At 44.8% G+C, this 23,354-nt stretch overlaps 2 protein-coding genes across 5 annotated transcripts; one reads left to right on the forward strand and one right to left on the reverse strand.

The window, feature by feature from the left end:
- Window positions 1-3,322: 3,322 nt before the first annotated feature.
- On the reverse strand, window positions 3,323-6,772 carry Dph3 (diphthamide biosynthesis 3). 2 transcript variants are annotated; one of them, XM_052190117.1, is made up of 3 exons: window positions 6,562-6,763; window positions 6,078-6,152; window positions 3,323-3,707 (listed from the first exon to the last, which is right to left on the reverse strand). In XM_052190117.1, the coding sequence occupies exons 1-3, from the start codon at window positions 6,667-6,669 to the stop codon at window positions 3,642-3,644; spliced, it is 249 nt and encodes an 82-aa protein (XP_052046077.1). In that variant the 5' UTR covers window positions 6,670-6,763; the 3' UTR covers window positions 3,323-3,641. The 2 variants fall into 2 exon arrangements, with proteins under 2 accessions (XP_052046077.1, XP_052046078.1); XM_052190118.1 differs by lacking the exon at window positions 6,078-6,152 and having other exon boundaries at window positions 6,562-6,772.
- A 70-nt stretch (window positions 6,773-6,842) lies between these two features.
- On the forward strand, window positions 6,843-23,142 carry Oxnad1 (oxidoreductase NAD binding domain containing 1). 3 transcript variants are annotated; one of them, XM_052190111.1, is made up of 8 exons: window positions 6,843-7,157; window positions 11,987-12,124; window positions 12,424-12,487; window positions 14,760-14,866; window positions 15,934-16,075; window positions 18,785-19,027; window positions 20,605-20,713; window positions 21,996-23,142. In XM_052190111.1, exons 2-8 carry the CDS (start codon window positions 12,009-12,011, stop codon window positions 22,148-22,150), a joined length of 936 nt encoding a protein of 311 aa, XP_052046071.1. In that variant the 5' UTR covers window positions 6,843-7,157; window positions 11,987-12,008; the 3' UTR covers window positions 22,151-23,142. The 3 variants fall into 3 exon arrangements, with proteins under 3 accessions (XP_052046071.1, XP_052046072.1, XP_052046073.1); XM_052190112.1 differs by having other exon boundaries at window positions 12,001-12,124; XM_052190113.1 differs by lacking the exons at window positions 6,843-7,157; window positions 11,987-12,124 and adding an exon at window positions 12,843-13,031.
- Window positions 23,143-23,354: the final 212 nt, after the last annotated feature.

Consider the following 23,354-nt stretch of genomic DNA (forward strand, 5'->3'; position numbering starts at 1 on the left):
CTACAGAGCATTTAGTATGGGTATGATTAAAATCACATATACTTGGGGGACAAGCACAGGGACAGAAGTGATTATTTAATTTAACCTGTCAATCCAATCAGAGAAGCATCCAAACTATCTCACTCCTGACCAAGCTCCACCCCCAACAACAATCTGGAGCTCTTTGCCATGCCGCCCCATGCGGCTTCCTTTCTAATCAGGCCACGGCTTCTTTGCTACTTTTGCGGAGAGCCTTTATTTCAGTTCCTTGAATAAGAGGCCAAGGGGCTGGAGAGATGGCTCAGTGGTTAAGAGCACTGACTGCTCTTCCAGAGGTCCTGAGTTCAAAACCCAGCAACCACATGGTGGCTCACAACCATCTGTAATGGGATCCGATGCCCTCTTCTGGTGTGTCTGAAGACAGCGACAGTGTACTCGCATACATGAAATAAGTAAATAATAATAAGAAAAAGAGAGGCCTAGATTTCAACCACTGTAATGCCCAGACTAGAAATATATTTACAATGGTCCAAAGTTAAGAATTCTACCTTATAGCCCGGTGGCAGTGGTGGTGGTGCACTCCTGTAATCCCAGCACTTGGAAGGCAGAGGCAGGCGGATTTCTGAGTTCGAGGCCAGCCTGGTCTACAGAGTGAGTTCCAGGACAGCCAGGGCTACACAGGGAAATCCTATCTCAAAAAAAAAAACAAAAAAAAAAAAACCCAAAAAACAAAAAAACAAAACAAAAACAATGACACCAAAACCTTTTAATGTAACATTTTAGTATTTGGTTGAATAAACGATTCAAGCAAACATGAATTTGCATGCTCTCATTTTATTAGCTTGGCAATGCAAGTCATTCTAATGAATTGATATACAGTACTGAAAAAACTGTTGGCTGTCTGAATTGCTTATGTGAACGTGTTGATGTAGGTCTTCCGTGAACACCAAGGAGCAGCAGTCCCAAGTTCAAACACCTCAGGGGAGAAAAGCTTGACCACAAGAGGAAAGAATCCTATGAAGAAGAACTGACTAGAAAGTTTCACTCTGAAGTGTGATGTTGTGAAAGAAAAATGAAGATTCCACTCACGACAGTTTTGGGTTTACAAAAGTTCTGACAAGGAAACATATCTGAAACGAGAACTGACAGGTGGGTACTCAGGAAACGTCTGGGACTCTAGTCACATCTGAATGACCTTGGGTTTTTCTGTTTCATACGGGGCTAATAGCTGGTATTCTACAGTTTATAAACTTGCTTGGCTGCTTTAAAGACAAAATCACATCCACTCCTACCAGGCACTCACCGCCAATCTGTTCATGCTTCTCTCCTGAGGTTTTGAAGTTGGACTCCTGCTCCTTTGTGTTCACCGAACACCTACATCAAGATGTCTGCTGTGGGATGCAGCAGCAGCGAAAGACTGCTGGAATCTCCAAAACCATCGATCTCGTGAGGACAGGACAGTCTGTTTCTCCATGCAGCTCCTTCTCAGCAGAATTACCTTGCCTGTCTGAGCAGTGCCTTTGTTTTGTAAGATAATTTGGGAGACAGCAAACAACAGTAAGATTTCCTATGAAAACTGTGGTGGCTGACGGTGCAACCCAGGACTGGAGCGCTTACCCAGCATGAGCAGGTTCTGGGTGCAGCCCAGGACTGGAGCACTTAGCATGAGCAGGCTCTGGGTTCAACAGCTTCCCACCTCCCACAGACAGGCAAAGAGATCTGACACATACTGTACAACACACTTCAGACAACTGTTAACTTAGTCTCTGCCTAATAGCTGCCTAGAACCATTCACTGTTATATATTTTAACTCAACCCTCCAATGAGTGGATACAGTATATTTATTGGCCATTTCCTTTTCAAAAAATTATGCTCTTGCTCTCTTGCTGTCCTCTTCTCCTGCTCCCCCCTCCATTGCCCTCCCCCGACAGGCTCATGGCCAGCCTCTATTCTCTTTCTCTCTCTGCCTTTCTCTGTCTCTACCCTCTCAACTCCCCTCTCCATGACCTGAATAAACTCTAATAAAAATTTTTATTCAGTTGCATGGGTCTTTTGTCTGCATGTATGCCTGTGAACTGTGTGCGTGCCTGGTACTTATGGGGGTCACAAGAGGGAGTCAGAGCCCTAGGAACTGGACTCACAGATAGTTGTCAGCTGCTATGTGGGTGCTATGAATTGAACACAGGTCCTCTAGAAGAACAGCAAGAGCTCCTAAGCCACGAGCCATCTCTCCAGGCCCTACTAGATTTTTTTTTTCTAGTTGTAGGAGCCATGACCCAAACAATCTGCTGGATAAGTAGTGGACTTTCAGAACTTTATGCATTCACAGCAAAGCTGTTTACAAAGGGATTTTTCAGATTTCTGAATGAGTGAGTCCAGCGTCTCGATGTTCTCAGACTGCAGTGAAGAAAGACTAACAGTCCATCTTGACATCCGTCTCTTTTTCCAGGGGAAGTATTGCTCAGCAGGGTGCATGCCTGATTTGGGTACCGTTATGTGACACCTTCCTAGGTGGCATCATGGGTGTGTCTGTTAGAGCCTGTTCACTCTTCCAAGCTCATCCTCTGTTGTGGAGTCTGCACTCCTTAGGACTAACAGTGACACAAAGCTGTGCTTATGTTTTACCCGCTGCATATGAAGATCAGCCTCACCCGTCTGAGATGAATCTCATCAGGCATTTCAAGAAATAAAAGGCCCTGATAGAGAAATACTTGTTTCCAACTGCCAATTATTCACGTACTTTCACTTGCCAAGTTAGCAGGCTTCACGCCTCTCGATGCTGCCAGCAGTACCTCCACTGGCTGTTTCCTTTTAACCTGCCCTGACATAAGGATGCACGGGGCATCTTTTACTATTTCACTTCAGACGGCCCTTCCATCTTCACTGACTGGAAGCTACAGAGAAACTGTGGCCTTACACTCTAACACCAGGACTGCATTCTCCACATGAAAAGTAACAGAAGTGACTGAGACCAGGAACTCCCAGCGAGCCCAGGTGACGGGCAGGAGAAGGAGGCAGGAGTGCAGCTCTGGAGAAGGCAAACTGCCTTAGGTTTGCAAGAAAGGCCCCATCAGGACCACCTCAGAAACTATGTCAAAGCTTTCAAAGCTCCCATCACAGGCTGGAGAGGGGGTTCAGAGGTTAGGAATGTGTAGTGCTTTCAGGGAACCAAAGTTCGGGTCTAGCCCCTCCCAACTGCCTGACTCCCGCTCCAGGAGATCCAGTGCTTCTGGCCATCTTGGGCAACGGTTCTCACACACACACACCCAGACACAAATGCACATAAACACACAATTAAGGATAAAATAATAAATCTTAAAAAATAGAAGAAGACTCTCAGGACTGAGGCAGATGATGTTATTTTCAGAAAACGAATTTTCAGATATTCAAATGATGCAACCAATCGAAGGAAAAGCACCAGTTCATAAGGCTCTTCCTTAAATTCAGATGGACAATTAGGAATCCTTCCAGCTCCAGGTAAGTATGGAATCCAAGTCTGACAAGTCACAGGCTCACTTTTTCATGCTGAGTTCAGTGGCTGCTGAAGATCACGCCCATGAGGCATCCACAGGACAGCTGCCCACTAAGGGGCTTGGTAACTCAGCCCTGGGTCCACCTGGCTTCAGCCCTGCTGGCCAGGATGTGCGCTCCTGAGAGCTTCCTCAGCATTTAACTAGCTCTTTGTTGGTTGAAGGTGCTGGGACTGTTTCTCCACACATGAACTGATCCTAAGAAGAAGAAAAAGAAATGCTATCGGCCACCAGGTGCTTGTCTCACAAATGCATTAACATCACTTTCATTTGGTTACAGAATCAATCTGGCTATTAGTTTTTTCCACTGTTCTGTCATCTTATTTTTTTTCCTTCTTTCTTTCTTTTAATGCTAGCAATGGAAAAAATTAAGATGTGAAATTTAGAGGAAAATTCATTAATAATATTATGAAAATACCAACAAATTGAGTTTAGAAAAAGAATTATGTACCAAGAACTAACTGGCTTTGTTCAGGGGTGGTCTATGTGCTGTATGATTTTAGCCCTTGATCTACCCAATAGATGTTAGTAGCTATCCCAGTTGACACAGCTGAAGACGAAGGAACATTTTAAAGACTTATTTTTTTTTTTTTTACTTATGTGTATGTGTGTACCCCCGCGTGCGTGCGGGCACGTGTGTGTGTGTGTGTGTGTGTGTGTGTCCGTGAGGGCAGAAGAGGGCACCAGATTCCCTAGAACTGGAGTTGCAGGTAGCTGTGAGCCAGCACTGTGGGAGACATTTCCTCAGATCCAGTAACACTTTATTTCTGTACTGGTGTCAGCACTAAAACCAAAATCTAAAAGCATGCAGAGGTTTAGCCCTGAGGTCACTAGTTAATAAGCAGCATCTCATAAACACCTTAGCTATAGAGCAACCAGTTCCCAGAAATAAATGTCATATCTTTCAAGTCTTTACATTAATCAGTTCAATATTGTCATTCAATATTGTCATTCAAATATATAACCTCCTCAAAATGAGTAATAAGAAGCATGTCTTTGTGTGTTTCCCGATACATACCTGCGACAGTAACTACTTGTAAATGAAGTTCAGACTCTGATCTTTAGTCCTGGTTTATGCCAGCTACCGTAAGAACTTTCCCAGTTACTGCATATCTCTGATAGCATGATTCCCAAGGAGTCGGCCCCTAGTCTGTCCCTGTTGTCCTTTGTTCCATTAACCACTTTACTATAAGAATGAATTATTAAAATTTTATAGTATTGTCTAAATTAACGTCTGCTTTGCCCACAAGTTCTGTGCTTTGTCCAATTTATCCTATATTCATTTTAAAATTTATCGTTAGGACTTTTAAATTCTTTACTTAAGATTCCAAAGCATGGCGGGAGGTGGTGGCACATGCCTTTAATCCCAGCACTCTGGGAGGCAGAGGAAGGCGGATATCTGAGTTCAAGGCCAGCCTGGTCTACAAAGTGAGTGAGTTCCAGGATAGCCATGGCTACACAGAGAAACCCTGTCTTGAAAAAAACAAAAACAAAACAAAACAAAAAACAAACAAACAAAAAGACTCCAAAGCACTAACTGAGCTTTGAGTGGGAAGTAAAGACATACCCCTTTCCTATTGCCACTCTTACTGGATACACAGGAGCATGAAACTGTAACATTATGAATTACATCTCAAATAAGGTAGAGTCTATAAATAAGCTAGGCAAGCAATAAAATGCAATCTTCTAAAAATATCCTAGAGCTCTAAATAAACTAAATATTAAATAGAAATGTCAAAAGGAAGAACATCAATTAAAATAACCTTCATGATAATTTTTCAATCCTGATTAAGTCATCAATTTTCATTACAAAGCAATTTCTTTATTGCCCTTTCCAAAGAGGTAAGTTACATAATTTAACCTTGAACAAGATTAGCATACGGCTACTTTTTGTTTTTTGAGAGACAGGGTTTCTCTATGTAGCCCTAGCTGTCCTGGAACTCACTCTGTAGACCAGGCTGGCCTCTTACTCAGAAATCCGCCTGCCTCTATCTCCCAAGTGCTGGGATTAAAGGCGTGTGCCACCACTGCACGGTGACTACTGACAAATTTTAAATTTAAAAATTTTAATTTTAAAAGCTTTTTGTTTTTTGTTTTTTTTGGGGGGGGGTTGGATTTGTTTTTTTTTTTTGTTTGTTTGTTTGTTTGTTTTTGAGACTGGGTTTCTCTGTGTAGCCCTGGCTGTCCTGGAACTCATTCTGTAGACCAGGCTGGCCTCAAACTCAGAAATCCGTCTGCCTCTGCCTCCCCAGAGTGCTGGGATTACAGGCGTGAGCCACCACTGCCCAGCTTTTTAAAAATAGCCCTTCCTATAGCACACTGCTCTTCTAGGCTGGGTGTGGTGGTGCATACCTTTAATCCCAGCTTTTGAAATGCAAAGCAGACAGATCTCAGAGAATTCAAGGCCAGCCTGGTCCACTAGGTGAGTTCCAGTAAAGCCAGGGCTACATAAAGTCCCTGTCTCAAAAAACAAACACCCAACACTCTTCCACACTTTTACATCAGACGGGCTGCTTTAGGTCTTTGTCATTAGCTCACACCACCCACCCCCTTTAATATAGCCCTTACTTTGTCATAAATCACTTTTATAATGAGTGAGCAGCTAGGACACGTTGCCACATCTTCTCCATTTTCCAAATCTTCCTACAACGCAAACAACATATGGTCAGCATAGCCTTTCATCACCTCCCCACAAACCTCTCCTACGTCCAAGTACAAGTCTTTGGTTGGGTAACAGCACAAAGAACTTTCCCTCAAGTCTTATCTAGAAAAACTACCAGGGAGATTAGGTTGGTTCGAACGTCTCCAAAACCCTGGGGCACAAAACCGAGTTCCCTTCTCCAAAGAAACTCCCAGAAAAAAAAAAAAAAGATTCTAAGAGCGGGGCTAGGGAGAACAGCACCAGTAACCAGACCCCGAATCCTTGACAGCTTAGGTTATTACTTTAGGGGCGGGGGTTCGGAAGAACCACGTGGATGACTGAGCCTTCCCAGGGACACCGGAAGCGAAAATGCGCAAGCTCAAGGAGTCGCCGGCGAGCCCTTTAGAGTACCTTGGTGATGGAGAAGTTATCCCCACAGGGGCAGGGGTAGAAATAGGTCTCCGAGTCCTCGTCATATTGAAAGTCCTCGATCTCCACCTCGTCGTGAAACACAGCCATGGTCACCCGGTCGGCACCGCATCAGTTTGTCTAGCTGTGCCCAGGCAGGGTAGGCCCCGGGCTTTGCCGCCCACCCTGGAGCAGGAAGTCACTTCCGGACGCACCGGCGATGACGTAACTTCGACCGCCGCGGCCAAATGGGTGACCCGGTCGCGGTCGCCATGGAGATAGCGCTGGAAAGATGGCGCATCTTGCGCAGCTGGGTTGCGCAGTTCTCCGTCTACGCGCCAACGACCAATAGTATGAAGGGACCTCTCACATGGCGGTTGCGTCACTCCGGGGCCCGGGGAGTTTGGGCTTGGGATCTAAAGGAGTATTCTACGCCGATGGAACCTTGTCCTCCATCACTAACTTCAGAGAACATTTAAAGAGTTGGCGGAGGCGACGTCCTCTTGAGAGGAGTCACTGAGGCCGCACAGCGTCCCCTCCGTTTCAGGCGACCTTGAGCTCTGAGTGACACCTGGCCTGTTATGAGTTCCTGCCTGCAGGTACATCGCTGCCCCTCTCACCCCAACCACCTTCAGATCTCCAGATTGTGTTCTAGAGGACCAAGGTCTGCAAGACAGGCTCGAGTTCTAGCCATATTTTAACTATTCGCTGCAGTGGCGGGCACAGTAGCAGTTAATAACACCACTTTTAATTACTGGCGTTCTTCGTGGACCACCTATACGTTAAACGTAAATCTGTTGATCTTGAGGTTCAAAAATCCATTTTATTCATCTTTAAGATAGTCAGAGACTGGGCATCTTGCCCAAGGTTACATACCTAAGCCACAATGAAGGGCCTAGCTGTCTCTAAAGCCCAGGAACAAATTATTTATGTGAACTTTAGTTCTTGGTAAAAGGAATGGTGTCCCTAGTAGTTTCGTCAGCGTGCAGTGTTTTCTTTGAGGCTAAAATCGAAATACAGATGAAAAGCACTTTATTCTGAAAGCTGTGCTGAGCTTATTTGGGTTACAACCAGGGACTTTGGAGCAGGGATGTTGGAGCACTGCTCTATTACTAAGCAATTACTCATCGCGCTGGAGGAGTGCAGTGTAGTGAGAAGCTACTGTGGCAGAACAGGATCAGAGTCTGACTTGATAGGCTCTGGGAGTTGGAAAATTACATTCTTTGGTTCTTACTCTTCTGAGAATCGATCCTTTGGAATCTAACATTCCTTTGCACGAGAATAGTTCAGCAGTCATGTATAGCTTGTGTAGTTTACATTTCTGTAACAGTGTTTAAATATGTGCAGTTACCAATTTTAAGCATAAGTTACCAATTTTATGCATATTGAAAGGACACTATATTTTGAAGACTTTTCGAAGTATAAAAATCTAATGTCAGAGTGAAGCCATTAGGAGGAAAAATCCAGAACTTAAACAAGTGTATGGAAGTTTATTTCAAAGAGCTTATTTCCTTTTTTTTTTTTTAAACATAATTGGAGATCTACACAGCAATTAGGAGATATTTGTTGCCTGTTGAGGGCTAACTGTAACCTGTCTGGGCAGAAGACATGTCCAGTAGAAGTCTTGTATCTTAATTGATATGAATACTTCCCAGGTAGTCTGGGACACGGGAAGAAAACTGATTTTCTAGTGTCTATTTTTAGTTCAGATGGTCTTTAGTTCTCGTGAGCCGTTCTTGAATGTGCAGAAATGGATGCAGTTGTTGGTAGGGCATGGCTTGGCAAGTATATCGATCAGTAACCCCAGCACCGATGCAAGCAGGGGCAGAGGCAGAGACAGGTGGATCCTTGGAGCACAGTGGTCAACGAGTTGGTGAGCTCCAGGTTTGGGAAGAGGCTATCAGCCACATGAGGCTCATAGTGTGTATAAGTTAGGTCTTTTATTTAAAAAGCAAGCATGCAAAGGGCTGAAGAACTGGCTCATCAGTTAATAGCACTGGCTGCTCTTCCTGAAGACCCAGGTTAATTTCTAGCACCTACATTGAAGCAAGTTATGTCTATAACTCCAGTTCCAGGCCACCCTTTTCTGGCCTCTGGCGGCACATGGTACACAGATGTACGTGCAGGGAAATACCCATGTATAATAATAATAGTAATAGTAGTAGTAATAAAATGGAGCTGGAGAATTGGCACACTGGTTAATAGCACTCATTGCTGTGCTAGTGATTACATTTTCCAGTACCCACATGGAGGCTCACAACTGTAACTGCAGTCCCAGGGGATCCAGCACCCTCTTCTGACCTCCATAGGTATCAGGCACATACATGGTACACAGATATACCTGTAGGCAAACACCAAACTCTTACTAAATAACTCGCTCTGCATGGTCTGTTTCTGGCAGAATGAGAGAGGAAGCCAGCAGGGCTGTTCCTTCAGTAGGAACCTCTCAGCAAGTTGTAGGGCCCTGATTCCTAAATGTTTTTTTATACTGTCCTGCCATCTCTGGCTGCTGTTCTACCAGAATCTTAAACCTTAAAATCTTATAGAGTGGTGACTTGTACTTTAACTTGGGCAACCATTTAAAAATACAAAGATCGTGTCCTTGTTTTGAACTTTCTTCAGTTGCTTCGAGTGCTCTCCAGGGAAGTTTCATACCTTCACATTGGCCTGCTGTGGCCAGGACACACAAACAGGATCCTGTGATTCTCACCCAGCCCCTCTAACTCACCAGGGCTGTTTCTTGCTTGGGCTTTTTCTTGCTTGGGCTTTTTCTTGCCAAGATCTCTGCTGCAGTGTTCTTCACGTCTCCCCTTCACATCTGCCTGGCTGCCACGATTGATCTCGGCTCTCAGCTCAGCTGTTGTCGCCCCCAGAGGCCCCACTAATACTCCCATACCCCCATCACTTGTTCCCCCTTTGACTCACCGTCCTCTGTAACCACCCCTAAGTGTAGCTGTCACCCATCTCCCGGCCACATCCTTGGAGTTGGCAGCAGGCACCTTCATCTACCGCACCTGCTTGCCAATCTGATTTTTTTTTTTAATACTTTAGTATAAGAATTAGAATAAAGTTCAGAAAGCAAGTTGAACACAATTTTATAGAAATACCTTTACTTGCCAGTTGTTGGTATGCACTCTTAGGCATGGTACTGTTAGCAAAATTCAGTCTTTGAAAAAGAGCAGCTTTTAAAAGTTAATTTTCCTTAGTTTCCAGATCAGTTGAGAAGTACATGTTTGTAAAAATGTTTATTTTAGCAGTAGTTCTCTAAAACATTAAGTGGAATAGTTCTTCACCTTTCGCTGAAGATAAACTTAGTAGGGAGTTTGGTCCAAATGTCATATAAGTGAATCCTCTCTCTAGGAGTTGACTGACTTTACTTTCTTCAGCATATTACCAGACAGATCAAGCTGGGCAGAGCCATAATGGGAAACCCCTGTGGCCAGACAGGAAGGAGGGCCACCACAGATAGCACATTGCAACAGTGTGGCAGGTATTTCATGGGCTTGGTAGCCTATGTCGCAGGAGTTGACTTGGGCCAAGGAAAATCAAGAGGCAGCAGCAGAAGAGTAATCAAAAAGAAATGTCCACATGAGGGAAGGATTAACAGTGGAGAGGAATTGAGAGTGGGGGCCTTTGATTGTAACGAGGCCCCTACTTCAGTCTGGGCTGGGGCTCAAACCCAGGGCCTGTGTGCATGCCAAGTGAGCTCTCTACCACTGGGCTCCACACTTTTAGCTCTAAAGGAGCCTTTTATTTTGCAAGTAAGATTTGATGAGGCTTTTTCTGTTATTGTCTTTGTACTTACCAATTTATTGTCTCCGCCATTGTAGGAACTTTGTGGGAATTTCAGTATATGAAAAACTTATCTGTGTTCTGGCTGGTGTGAATCTAGAGGTCTTAGTATACAGTACTGGGACCAAAATACTGTGTCAGCCAGCTGACTCCCAGATTCTCATGGGTTTCTAAAGTAAGTGCTGCCTGCTTGCAGTAACTAACACACTGGTTTTGGTTTAGCACATGTACTGGTGGATTTTGTGTGTCAATTTGACACAGGCTGGAGTTATCACAGAGAAAGGAGTTTCAGTTGGGGAAGTGCCTCCATGAGATCCAGCTGTGGGGCATTTTCTCAATTAGTGATCAAGTGGGGAGGGCCCCTTGTGGGTGGTACCATCCCTGGGCTGGTATTCTTGGATTCTATAAGAGAGCAGACTGAGCAAGCCAGGGGAAGCAAGCCAGTAAGGAACATCCCTCCATGGCCTCTGCATCAGCTCCTGCTTCCTGACCTGCTTGAGTTCCAGTCCTGACTTCCTTTTGTGATGAACAGCAATGCAGAACTGTAAGCTGAATAAACCCTTTCCTCCTCAACTTGCTTCTTGGTCATGATGTTTGTGCAGGAATAGAAACCCTGACTAAGACAGGACACAAGGAAAAACTACCTTAGCAGTCTCAAAGTTTATAAGTGCTAGGAGTAAAGGCACGTCCTATCGTGCCAAGACCAAATCCTTAAGCAATTTTACTTAAAAATGTTATTGCATTTATTTATTTACTTACTTACTTAACTGTCTTAGGGTTTCACTGCTGTGAAAAGATATCAATCATAAAGAAAAATGTTTAATTTGGGCTGGCTTCCATTTCAGAGGTTTGGGCCATTATCATCATGGCAGGAAGCATGACAGAGCCTAGGCAGACATGGGACTGGAGAAGGAGCTGAGAGTTCTACATCCTGATCCACAGACAGCAAGGAGGAGACTGGCTTAGCTTGAGCATTTAAGACCTTAAAGCCTCACCTCTACAGTGACACACTCTAACAAGGAAGGTCACAGCTCCTCCAATAAGGCCACACCATTTTTGTTGGGGTCTGGGGTTTTGGAGACAGGGTTTCTCTGTGTAGCCCTGGCTGTCCTGGAAATCACTCTGTAGACCAGGCTGGCCTTGAACTCCGAAATCTGCCTGCCTCTGCCTCCCAAGTGCTGGGACTAAAGGCGTGTACCACCGTTGCCCGGCCAAGGCCACACCTTCTAATAGTTTTACTTCCTCTGGGCCAAACATTCTAACACAGGAGTCGATGGGGGCCGTCCCTATTCAAACCACCACAGCTACTTACTGATTTGTATGTTGGAAGTCAAAGGACAATTTGTGGGAATTCATTTTCTTCCATCCACTATGTGTGTGGGTGTTTTGCCTGTGTCTGTGTAACATGTGTTGGTACCTACAAAGACCAGAAGAGAACATCAGATACCCTAGAACTGGAGTTAGAGATAGCTGTGAGTTGTCCTGTGGGTTCTGGCATGTGAACTCGGGTCCTCTGGTAGATCAGCCAGTGCCTCTCCCCAGTGAAGCATCTCTCTAGCCCCCAAACTCTTCTTTGCCTGCCCTTAACACAGCCTGGCATTTCTCTACTTTGTCTGAACATGATTTTAAATTTCAGTTCCGTTTGCCCAGGAAGCACCATGGCTCACATTGTCTTGATTCCTGGGTTGTCTCGAGGTTCTGTGGGCGCCATCTGCACCCAGGCTGCTTTGTGGGGATTCACAGCCAGCACTGTGCGGCACCTTACCCTAGCCAGGTGAGTTGTCAGCCTTTGGTGGGTTGATTCTCAGGGATTTAATCTGGTGATGGTTTTGGGGGCAGGGCAGGGGAGTCCTTCAGACTCAAGAGAGAAAGCATGCTGGCTTCAGTGTGCATGCCATCAGATTGGAAACTGTCGGGTGTGCAACTTATCACTGGTAGAGTTTCAGTATTTTGTACAATCCACAATTAATTGTATTTTCAATAGCCTGGGGAGAGGAGGGGTGACAGAGAAGCTAGTTTTATTATTTTATAAGGATAATGTTTAATAACCCAATTTTTCCTTCTTTTAAAAAGCATAATGAAATCCAGAAGGAAAACTGACCACCTAGAGAGAACCGCCAGTGTCCTCCGCCGGGAGGTTTGTGCCTGTGGGGCATGGTGGGGGTTCCTGGCTGGGCAGCCTGCACACTGACTGCCTTATGGGAAAGGCTGTAGGTGAGGCTGAACCTGGTGAGGGTCAGGGAGATTTTATCCTCCTGAGCAGGGCATTTGTACCTAATTAGAAAGCAGTGGCAGTGGCTGAGTAGTACTAATGCTGTCCACTGAGTTCGGCATGAGTGGGTGTTCAGTGAGGGACCCTAGCCATGGCCAAGGCCTCCCTCCCCCGCTCACAGATACACTGGGGCGTGCTGCAGGAGAGGGAACTTGTAGAGCCTACACATTACGGATGGCTTACCTTTTTTCTTTTTCTCTTTTGCCATCATGTGTCAAAGTCCTTGTGTGGCCTGCTTTCGAAGCACCTCCTAACTTGTCAGAGCAGCACTGGCATCTAAGACAGAAAGGAGGCTGAGCTCCTTGCCCCTCCCCTGCAGCCTGTCACTCATGCCCCGGCTCTAGAAAGCTAAGCTGCCACCTGAAGGGTGCCAAGGCCTGGGAAATAGAGGATCCTCACCTTTATCCCAGTGAGTAGCCCTGCTTCTGTTTCAGACACACAGTGGATATTGGCTTTGACTTATTGAGTGGTTTCACACATGCTCAGATGTGTTTAGTTAAGTGTGGAATATCCAAAGGAAGGAAAATCCTGTATATATCACTTCTACAAACATGGTCAGAAACTGTTGCCATAGTTTCATTTTATGTTTCAATATAAGGAGACGCTTTAACATATATTCTGTTTAGGCCCTACTGTTAAAACTTAATTCTGCTTCAGAGAATTGCTTTGGTGCTAAGGTGATTGTTGCTTCTGCTTTGATTTTTTTTTCGTTTTGAGAAGTATGTAAAGCTAATTCAGCAGAATAAGTTAAAAGGCATATAGGAAAATAGTTGTTTGCCATTGATAGACCTGAAAACATACACAAAAGTGCTGGTTGTGTGAATACATAAGCTCGTTGATGAGGTCTTTATGAAAGTAAAGTCTTGTCAGATTAAAGAAAACATGGTTCATATCACAAGCTTATCTGTACACTTTCTGAGGCCTGTGGGAGTGGGTAGATAAATTGGGACAGACTTTGTCCAAAGGGCTGGGCAAATTAAGTAATTTCATCACTGGAGAGCATCTTTGAGGTGCAGACAGCCATAGATGGACGTAAGCCAATCAGGCTTGCTGTGTCCGATCAAACATGACTCTCCAGAGAACTGAGGTTTGGCCTGCAGGTAACAGTTACCAGTGGTTGAACTAGAGTCACCATTCGGCGTCTTATAGGGCAGAAGTACCGGGGCTCTGAGGAGGTTCTTCTGATCCTGGTGTAGGACAAAGAAAGGCTAGCATGAACTCTGGCACTGTGAGTGAAAGCAGAGCACCTGGTACGCGGGAGTCAGGGAGTTTAGGACGACAGTTCTGATCCTGGGGCTGTCTAACTTTTATTCTCCCAAACAGAATGAGAAGTGGGAGGAGATGAGAGGAGCTGAGGAAACTAGCTTGATCTCTGGGCCAAGCACCTCAGCATTGTGTGGCATTGGGAGGACTCAGTCCCCTCCAGAGGGTCCTCCCAGCCGCAGAGCTAGGGCAGTAAAGTACATGGTAACAAACAACACACACTTACTCTGGGCCAGCAACATTAGAAGTGCTTTTGTTTGCACTATCTACTTTAGTGTCCCCAGCAACCCTACGAAGCAAAGGTGTTGCTGGTTCAGTTCATAGTTGAAGGCAGCGAGGGCATTAGCCTGAGGTACATGGTGGTAGTGATGACAAGATTAAAGTCTGGGCTGTCTCACCATGGAGTCCGTCTGTTGGCTGATATGTTCGGCTTTTTTCTGAGCTGTTCAAGATAAAAGCAATGACATCGTATGCCATGTCTGATGAAACAGGAAGGTAGAGAACTATGAACAAAAGGCTGGCTGGTGGGTAGTTGATGGCATAGACTATGTCCCCGATAGAGGTTAGGATAAGGAGTATAGGTAGAAGGTGACACAAGTCTGTAATCTTAGCACTAAGGCAGAGGATAGCAAGCTCCAAGCCAGCCTAGGCTATGTAGAGAGACCCTGTGTTTTTTGGTTTTGTTTTGTTTTGTTTCTAAGCTGCAGGCATAGTCCTTGTAAGGACGTTTGTATTCAGAGTAAGACAGCATTGCAGTTCCTCTCAGAAAGTTCATTCAGTTTGCACTTTCCATGCAGAGCAAAGCTGTGTGTGCTGTGCCTTGTTGAGCAATTTTCCAAAACCATGTCTCTAAGCCAGAACCTCTCTGCTTCAGGTCATGGCTACAGCTAAGGTGTGTGAAGTCACTCGTGAGTCTCCGTCAGTGAAGAGCCTCCGTTTGCTTGTTGCTGATAAAGACTTTTCCTTTAAGGCTGGCCAGTGGTGAGTGGAGTTTCCCTTGTCCAAGAGTGTGTATTTATGAAAGTGCAGTCAGGCAGTATATTTTCTTCTGGAAAGAACTTCTCTACCAGGAGAGAGGAGTTCTGGGTCATTCCTGTTTTGGCATTCACAACTTGATTCCTTTTCTGGAACGCATGTGTCCCTCTGTCTGTCTGAAACCTACCTTTTGTAGTCCAGTTTCATATGAAGCAAAGTGCTGGTCTGTGGAACCATAGCTCGACAGTTGTGTCTGCAGATAGTCACCCGATCTTTATGGTTGCTGGACACTGATGCATTTCAAAAAAAATCAGTCTTTGTTCTAATGGAATAGACAAGGTGGCTGAAAACAGGGCCTTGGCCTCAAACTCAGAGGTCTGTGTGCACCACACCTGGCCGGCCACCTTACCTGAAACTCAGAGGTCTGCGTGCACCACCACACCTGGCTACCTTATCTTTTTGAGAAACATGTCTCATTGAGCCTAGCACTCGCATTGATTAAAAACATAATGAGGACAGATGTTAAGCCATCCTTGTATTCTTGGAATTTTCCTGTCTTTATTCGAATGGATATTAGTCTGTAGTTTCCATTCAGTGTCTTTTATCAGGGTAATACCAGCTTCAATAGAGTAAGTTCCATGGTGTCTTTTCTCTTCTGTTTGGGGTAATTTCTGAAGGGTTGCTTTTAATTCTACTTTAAGTGTGTGTTGCAACTCCCCAGTGACACCACCTGAATCTAAGTTCTATTAGTTTTATTAGTTTAGTTCTTTGAGCTTGTGTAGATTGGATCAGGCTTTTCTGTTTCTTCTTGGTCCATCTTTGCTAGTTGATATCTTCTTAGTAATATGTGTGGTTTATCTAAATTACATCTTAGCATAATAATTCTTCATAATATTGCTGAAGATTTTTTTTTTATTTCTGTAAGACTAGTTATACTTGTTCATCTTTTATTAACTTAGCAGTTTACCTTTTTCTTCGTTCAACCAAAATGTTGTCAGCTTTGTTTTGTTGCCTGCTGTTAACAATTTCTTAAATTATTGCAACAGCGATGATTTGTTCGTCTGTTCTTTTAGGGTTGATTTCTTCATCCCAGGAGTCTCCGTGGTTGGTGGGTTTTCAATTTGCTCCAGTCCCCAACAGCTAGAACAAGAGCGAATAATAGAATTGGCAGTGAAGTATACAGACCACCCTCCTGCTGTCTGGGTGCACAATAAGGTGAGCAGCTACTTTTAAAACAACTTTTTTTTTAATGTGCATAAGTATTTTACCTGCATGTTTGTTTGTGCACCATACAAATGTCTCTTTCCCTTGGAGGTTGTTAGATTCCCTGGAACTGGAGCCACTGATGGTTGTGAGTCACTGTGCGGGTGTCTGGAACCAGATCCGAGTCCTCTCTAAGAGGGACAAGTGTTCTGAACTACAGAGCCATCTCTCCAGAACCTTAACTGACTTTTAAATTTAGGGATCTGAGCATCTCTGCCTCTCATTAAGTTTGTGTTCTGCTCAGTTGGTTCTCTTGCAACCTGAACCTGGAGGAATGAGGGATGAGGGTCCTGAATGGCTGGCGTCTAGTGGGAGGGCCAGGGACGAGAAATAAACTTAGGATAAGCAAGCCTATTAAGAAGGACAGCATTAGCCGGCGGTGGTGGTGCACGCCTGTAATCCCAGCACTCTGGGAGGCAGAGACAGGCGGATTTCTGAGTTCGAGGTCAGCCTGGTCTACAGAGTGAGTTCAGGACAGTCAGGGCTATACAGAGGAACCCTGTCTCGAAAAAACCAAACAAAAAACAAAAACAACAAAAAAAGTACAGCATCCTATATACTAATTGAAAAGGGGGTGTGCCCAAGGTCAGCAGAGAGCTTAGTCCGACACTGTTGGCAAAAAGAACACAGGATGCCTCAGACATAGCTGCCTAAGACCTATTTTATGAATTCAATGGAGTTTTTCCCCCTTAGATTTTTCTCTAAGTTTAGTCATCTTAAGTTGTAGAACCTTGAATTAAATCCCTGTCCAGAGTGTCTCCTGCTACCTGGTATGTGAAGTCTAAGGACTGAATGCCAAGGCTCTGACCCTCTAAGACTGTAATGTGGTGCATTACTACTTCCAACTTCTGTCCATTTTGCCAGGAGCTTGCAGTGAGGCAGAACTGCTTTCAGTGTAAATGGTTATCTTCCTGGATTCTGGTTTTAGAGGGAGGCAAGACATGCCCAGTAGCGTTTCTTCACTGAGAGCCACAGTGATGGAGACATCTTCCAACAGAACCCAATGGTGTGTCATGGTGGCCTGTGTTATCCAGTCTGCTGACCCATTTCCACACTTGACAGCAGAGGCTCAGAAAAGTTAAATGACGTGTGGTTATGGTAAACCTGTCAGATTCATTGCTTCCATTCTAGAACCATCCTGAAACAAAATTTATAATTATAGTAAAATACATAAAACTGAAGAAAGCACCCCAAACTAAAATTTCCTGGCTGAAACACAGAGGAGGAGTAAGGGAGCAAAGGGAGGCCGTAACTAACGAAACACTAAGTCTGAGTGTGTGGGAACCCCAAGACAGGATGAGGCACTCAGGACGCTAGAAGCAGTTAAAATATGTATGGTCTCTAAGTGCTGCTGGTCCAGCCCACTGTGTGGCGACAGAAGGACACTCACGTCACCGCTCTGTGTCCTTCTATCCACTCTGCCTCCCCACAGCCTAGAAACAATGGCTCCAGCTAGTTGACCAGGCACGAAGGCCTCTGAAGCTGAGAGCTGAAAGCAAACAATCGTACCTTTTAAGTTGTTGTCTCAGATAGTTGTTCACAGCAACAAAAACATTTGACTAAGTGGCCTCAGACCGGGACTGCAGAGATGGCTCAGTGGTTAAAAGCACTGACTGCTCTTCTGAAGGTCCTGATTTCAATTCCCAGCAACCACATGGTGGCTCATAACCATTCGTAATGAGATCTGACGCCCTCTTCTGGTGTGTCTGGAGACAGCTACAGTGTGCTTACAGATAATACATAAATAATCTTTAAAAAAAAAAAGTGGTCTCAGATCATTACACACTGACTTTTGCCCATGTGAACAGTTTATGGGTCACTCAGAAATCATCCTGACATCCTGTGCGTTGCAATAATGCCCTGCAGGTGATCCAGAGCTCTGAATTTCAAAAAACCCTCATTTGTATTATATGCAAATTTCTGCGTTCTTAATATTCCCACAGTGGCTGATTCTTATCTTCCAATAAAAAATAACTCACAGAACTCCTGCAGATTTAGCTATCAGTTTAGTAGGAGACAGATCCAGGAAGCCACCAGTTATATGGGACATCTAGCCCTATCATCTGGGTGCCACTTATATTCCCCAAATCACTGACAAATGAAAAAAAATGCTGCCACAGGCTTCCCGCATGCTCCATCAGAGGCATCTGGGTCACTTGTGGTGCCTCCCACGGGCAGGCGGAGTGAGGCTCTGCTGCATATACAGCCTCCTGCTGCCCTTCTGGCTGTCAGAGGGAATGTGAACAGACCACTGGTGCCACAGCCTTACAGCTCAAGGGCACGCCAGTCCCATCGGTCTTTCTCTGTTCAGAACATAGGTACACGACCATACCCCAGAGTTGCCCTGCCAGAGTCCATTGCTGCTTGGTCATCTCAGCTCCAGCCCTGGGGTGCTAATGTCAAATCTCTGAAACAAGTACCCTTGCGAAATACCAGAATGGCTATGTCGTGTGGACCACAAAGTTAGAACAGCAAGCAGCGCACATGCTGGGCAAGTAGAATCCAGGCCCAAGGCTCTGGGAGAATTGAAAACAAGCTGTGCAGATCATCCCTAATACTGGTAAGCAGGCAGAAAGTCAGCCCAGTGGTTTCACTTACATAGATGCTTGGTCTGAGACTTGCCCTGCACAGGACCAAAGGATTTTTTCTTTCTTGCTTCAGTGCACACTTGACTCTGAAGTGGCTCTCAGAGTAGGTGGAGAGTTCTTCTTTGACCCTCAGCCCACAGATGCCCCTCGAAACCTCGTCTTGATTGCTGGAGGGGTCGGGATTAACCCGCTGCTTTCTATCCTGCGCCACTCGGCAGATCTCCACCGAAACCACGCAGACAAAAGACGTAGCTATGAGATAGGAACAATAAAACTGTTCTACAGTGCAAAGAACACCAGCGAACTCCTGTTCAAGGTAAGGCGGGCGATCTGTCTACTGTGAGTCCCAAGCACACATGTGAACTTGTGTAGTCCATAAACAACAGACGATATGTCATGACAGTGCAGAGGGGACTGCTGAGCTGAGGGAGCAGTTGAGCGCTGGGGGCAGGAAGAGAGGAGTGTGTGGTGGGGTAAGCAACAAAATATGAGAATGAATATGAGAGTGCTGTGACAAATCCAATTACGTTGTATGCTAATTAAACAATGAAAAGTCCTACAGATGGTGTAGAGGAGGAGGAGGAAGAGGAGGAGGAAGTGAGGCCTAGGGCACTGAGTGGAGTAAAGGGAGAAGGGTGGGGTGATTATGGCCAAAGTGCCTGATGTAACACCAGAATGTGTTAGTCAATTGTCCAATGAAAATGTCTTCTGTGGAGCCCATCACTAAATGGTGAATGTAGGCCAATACAAATAAATAAACATGTAAATAAATGGGAGTGTGTTTTCTTCTGTAGGTTCAGATTTCTCTGAAAAGGTTCACAAAAAAGGCTCAGCAAGTTAACCAATTCAAATGATAATTAACAGACACTTTTCACCCAGGAGAGTTAAAAATGCTCCCAGCTAAGTGACCACATGAGATGAGATTTGGGTGCTGGTTGGTGGTGGCGCATGCCTGTAATCCCAGCACTCTGGGAGGCAGAGGCAGGCGGATTTCTGAGTTCGAGGCCAGCCTGGTCTACAGAGAGAGTTCTAGGACAGCCAGGCTACACAGAGAAACCCTGTCTCGAAAAAAACAAAAACAAAACAAAACAAAAGAGATTTGGGGGTGTCTTCATTACTTTTCTATTGCAATGATATAACACTGTGACCAAGGCAATCTATAAAAGAAAGTTTAGCATGGAAGTTCTGGTTTCAGAGGGTGCTAGTTCATGCCGCTCATGGCGGCGGGCGGGCAGGCAGGCAGGCGGGCAGGCAGGCGGGCAGGCAGGCAGGCGGGCGGGCAGGCAGGCAGGCAGGCATGGTGCTGAAGCAGGAGCTGAAAGCTCACATCTTGAGACACAAGCAGGAAGCAGAGGACTAGCTGGGAATGGGATGAGTCTTTTGAGACCTCAAAGCCTACCCCGATGATGCACCTCTAACATGGCCACACCTCCCAACCCTTCCCAAACAGTTCCACCAACTGGGACGAAAGTGTCCAAGCATGAGCCTGTGGGGCATTCTCACTCAGTTCACCACAGTGGGATAGAATCTAGAAGTTAAGGGAACAGAAAAGTCACTAGGGCCAGGCATGGTGTCATACCTGTAGTCCCAGCACTTGTCGTGCTAAGGCCAAAGGTAAGGTGTTTGAGACCAACCAGTAAATTCATAGCTAACTTGACTACGTGAGACTGTCTCAAAACAGGAGGAGGAGGTGGTCGTGGTTGTAATGGTATCACCAAGTAGTGGTGGTTTTGAGACATTAGCCCTGACTAACCTGGAATTTGCTGTGAAGATCAGATCCGATTTGAACTCATAGACATTCACCTATGCCTGACAAGTACTGAGATTAAAGCTGTGTACCACCATAGTTTTGTTTTTTAATTGTAGCTTGACCCAATATGTTTGACATTCCAGAAAGATATCCTCAACCTAGTACATGAATTTCCTGAGAAGATTACCTGCAGTTTTCATGTTACAAAACAGACAGCACAAATCAGTGCAGAACTTAAGCCTTACGTCACAGGTGAGTCCTCTAAGGAGATTTTTTTTTTTTTTTGGACTAGCTGCACAGTTACTGGGTAGACAGACCAACTGGTTAAGGGGCATTTTTACTGCAGGAGTCACCTGCTAGGAATCTCATTCCCTGGGGCATTGAGATGGTTCATACTTGGGTTTATTTATTATAAGTAGGTTTCCTAATGTTCATATTAAACGTGTATTTTTCGAAACTTTTAGCCAGGCAGTGGTGGCACACACCTTTAATCCCAGCACTTGGGAGGCAGAGGCAGGCGGATTTCTGAGTTTGAGTCAGCCTGATCTACAGAGTGAGTTCCAGGACAGCCAGGGCTACACAGAGAAATGCTGTCTTGAAAAACTAAAAAGAAAAAAAAAAACAAACCCCAAACTTTTAGAAGTCCTTGGCATCATCATTATATAGTCAAAAAGAACAATAGTCTTGCTTTGATTGAGTCAGTTCCATATGCTGTTAATAGTTAGTTATTTAAATTACTCAGTTTCCCTATTTGGAGGGAGTCTTCAAAGTTATTACTTTTTTTTGTTTGTTTGTTTGTTTTAGATTTTTTTTTTTTTAAAGACAAGGTCTTACTGTATAGCCTTGGCTAGCCTGGAACTCCCTTTAAATGCTAAGATTAAAGTTTTGTGTCACCACATCCAGCTAAAGTTATTTTAAGTGTGTGTGTGCAGGTCTATATAAAAGCCAGAGGACAACATTTGAAGTTGATTCTCTCTATCTGCGCGTCTCAGGGAATCACACTGGGATGGCGCCAGGTCATCAGACTCGGTGGCAAGCACCTTTACCTGCTGAGCATCTTATTTTCCTGAAAGGAGTTTTCTTTTTAAAGATTTATTTATTATATGAAAGTATACTATAGTTGTCTTCAGACACCAGAAGAGGGCGTCAGATCTCTTTACGGGTGGTTGTGAGCCACCATGTGGGTGCTGGGACTTGAACTCAGGACCTTCAGAAGAGCAGTTGATGCTCTTAACCGCTGAGCCATCTCTCCAGGGATTTTTTTTTTTTTAAATTAAATAAAACCGCCATTTACTTTGCTGAAGGCAGTTTTCACTCTACAGAGGTGAGGAAGCTTGTGGGCTCTCTCTAAAGAGCAGCTGGTGATGAGCCTCCTGCCCTGCCTGCTGCAGGCCTGGGCAGCCTGGAGAGACTGGGCTCACAGTGCTGCTTGTGAGCACCGACGCCCAGCTATGTATGGCTGGTCAGGAGACAAACAGGCAGAGCCTGATGTGGTGTTTTCCGGGTTTTGTTTTTGTTTTGTTTTATTTTGTAGATGGAAGAATAACAGAGAAGGAGATAAGAGATCACATTTCAGCAGAGACTCTATTCTTTGTCTGCGGCCCACCTCCAATGACAGACTTTTTCTCTAAGCACCTGGAAAGCAGCCATGTTCCCAAGGAACACATCTGCTTTGAGAAGTGGTGGTAGGACCAGGCACAGAAGACCGGAGAGCCGCTCGGGACAGTGAGGCTTCAAGTGTGCAGCCGAGGACTAAAGGAAACCCAGCAACGGGGTTACACGAGAGACTTCCCGCAGACCTCATTGGTCACACTGTTTTTGACTATATTGATTTTTCTTTCATTAATACCTATGTAATTATGATATTCCATTATTGTAGAATCTCTGGCCCCTGGGAGAAGACCATACTCAATCCAATTTTAATTAAAAGATTTATTGTTGAGCTGCTTGCAGGATGACAGTCTGAGAGCCAAATTTCAGATTGCCATAGAGGAGGGTGTGGGGAAGGTTTCCCAAAGGGAAAAGGTCCACAGTATCTGTGCAAGCAAGCAAAAACTGGCCTGGTCTGCCAAGGTTAAGTGGTTAAAGCAACTCTAAACAATCTGGGTATCTGCATAAGCCAGTTACAGAAGCTGAAAAGGTGGTCTCCCTAACAAGGACGTAGTCACAGCTGTACCTTTCTGGGGGTCCCCAAGTCAGGGTTGTTTCTGGGATCCCGTGTTTCTGGAATTTTGGGTCTATGGCAAGCAGTCATTAGTACTAACATGGAGGAAGACATAGGAAAAAAATGGAGTTTCTCTGGTTGGCCTTTACACCATGAACTGATTAATACAGATTTTTCTTTTGTCTTTTTGGGACAAATTGGTCTACTTCCATTATTAATTAAAGGAAAATGTGAGTTTTGTGTGAACTATATAGTTCTTTAAATTATTGGACAGAAAATCATAAAATTTGTGTTAGGAATTTATAATTTTAAATACAGTCTTTATTTTGAAGAGTCTTCGTGTTTACTGTTTCAGGGTTTTTACGATGGGCGGCCTGCAGCACCATCAGGAAGTGAAAGGTCATGAGGAGAAGAGCTTTGGGTTGGGTGGCCATTTTGTTTTCCTTCTTGGAGTTGATTCCCCTGATTAATTTGTTATTGTTAGTTCTTCTGTAATAAAACCTTTCTGTGTCCTGTCCCCTGCTTTACCACTGAGAAGGTGCCTTCTGGTTTGGGAGATAGGTATTGGTGACTGCTTTCATTTGAATCTGCATCGCTGGCTGGCTGCCTGGCTGCCTGGCTGTGGAACTATGCTCAGGATTGGCTATCAGGAGAGAGCCATTCCCTAGACCTGCTTATCTGCTTTCTTGTTGTTACATTGTTGTTGTTTGTTTTGTTTTTTGTTCTTTT

Source organism: Apodemus sylvaticus, chromosome 8, assembly GCF_947179515.1.
Source record: "Apodemus sylvaticus chromosome 8, mApoSyl1.1, whole genome shotgun sequence".
NCBI lineage: Eukaryota > Metazoa > Chordata > Mammalia > Rodentia > Muridae > Apodemus > Apodemus sylvaticus.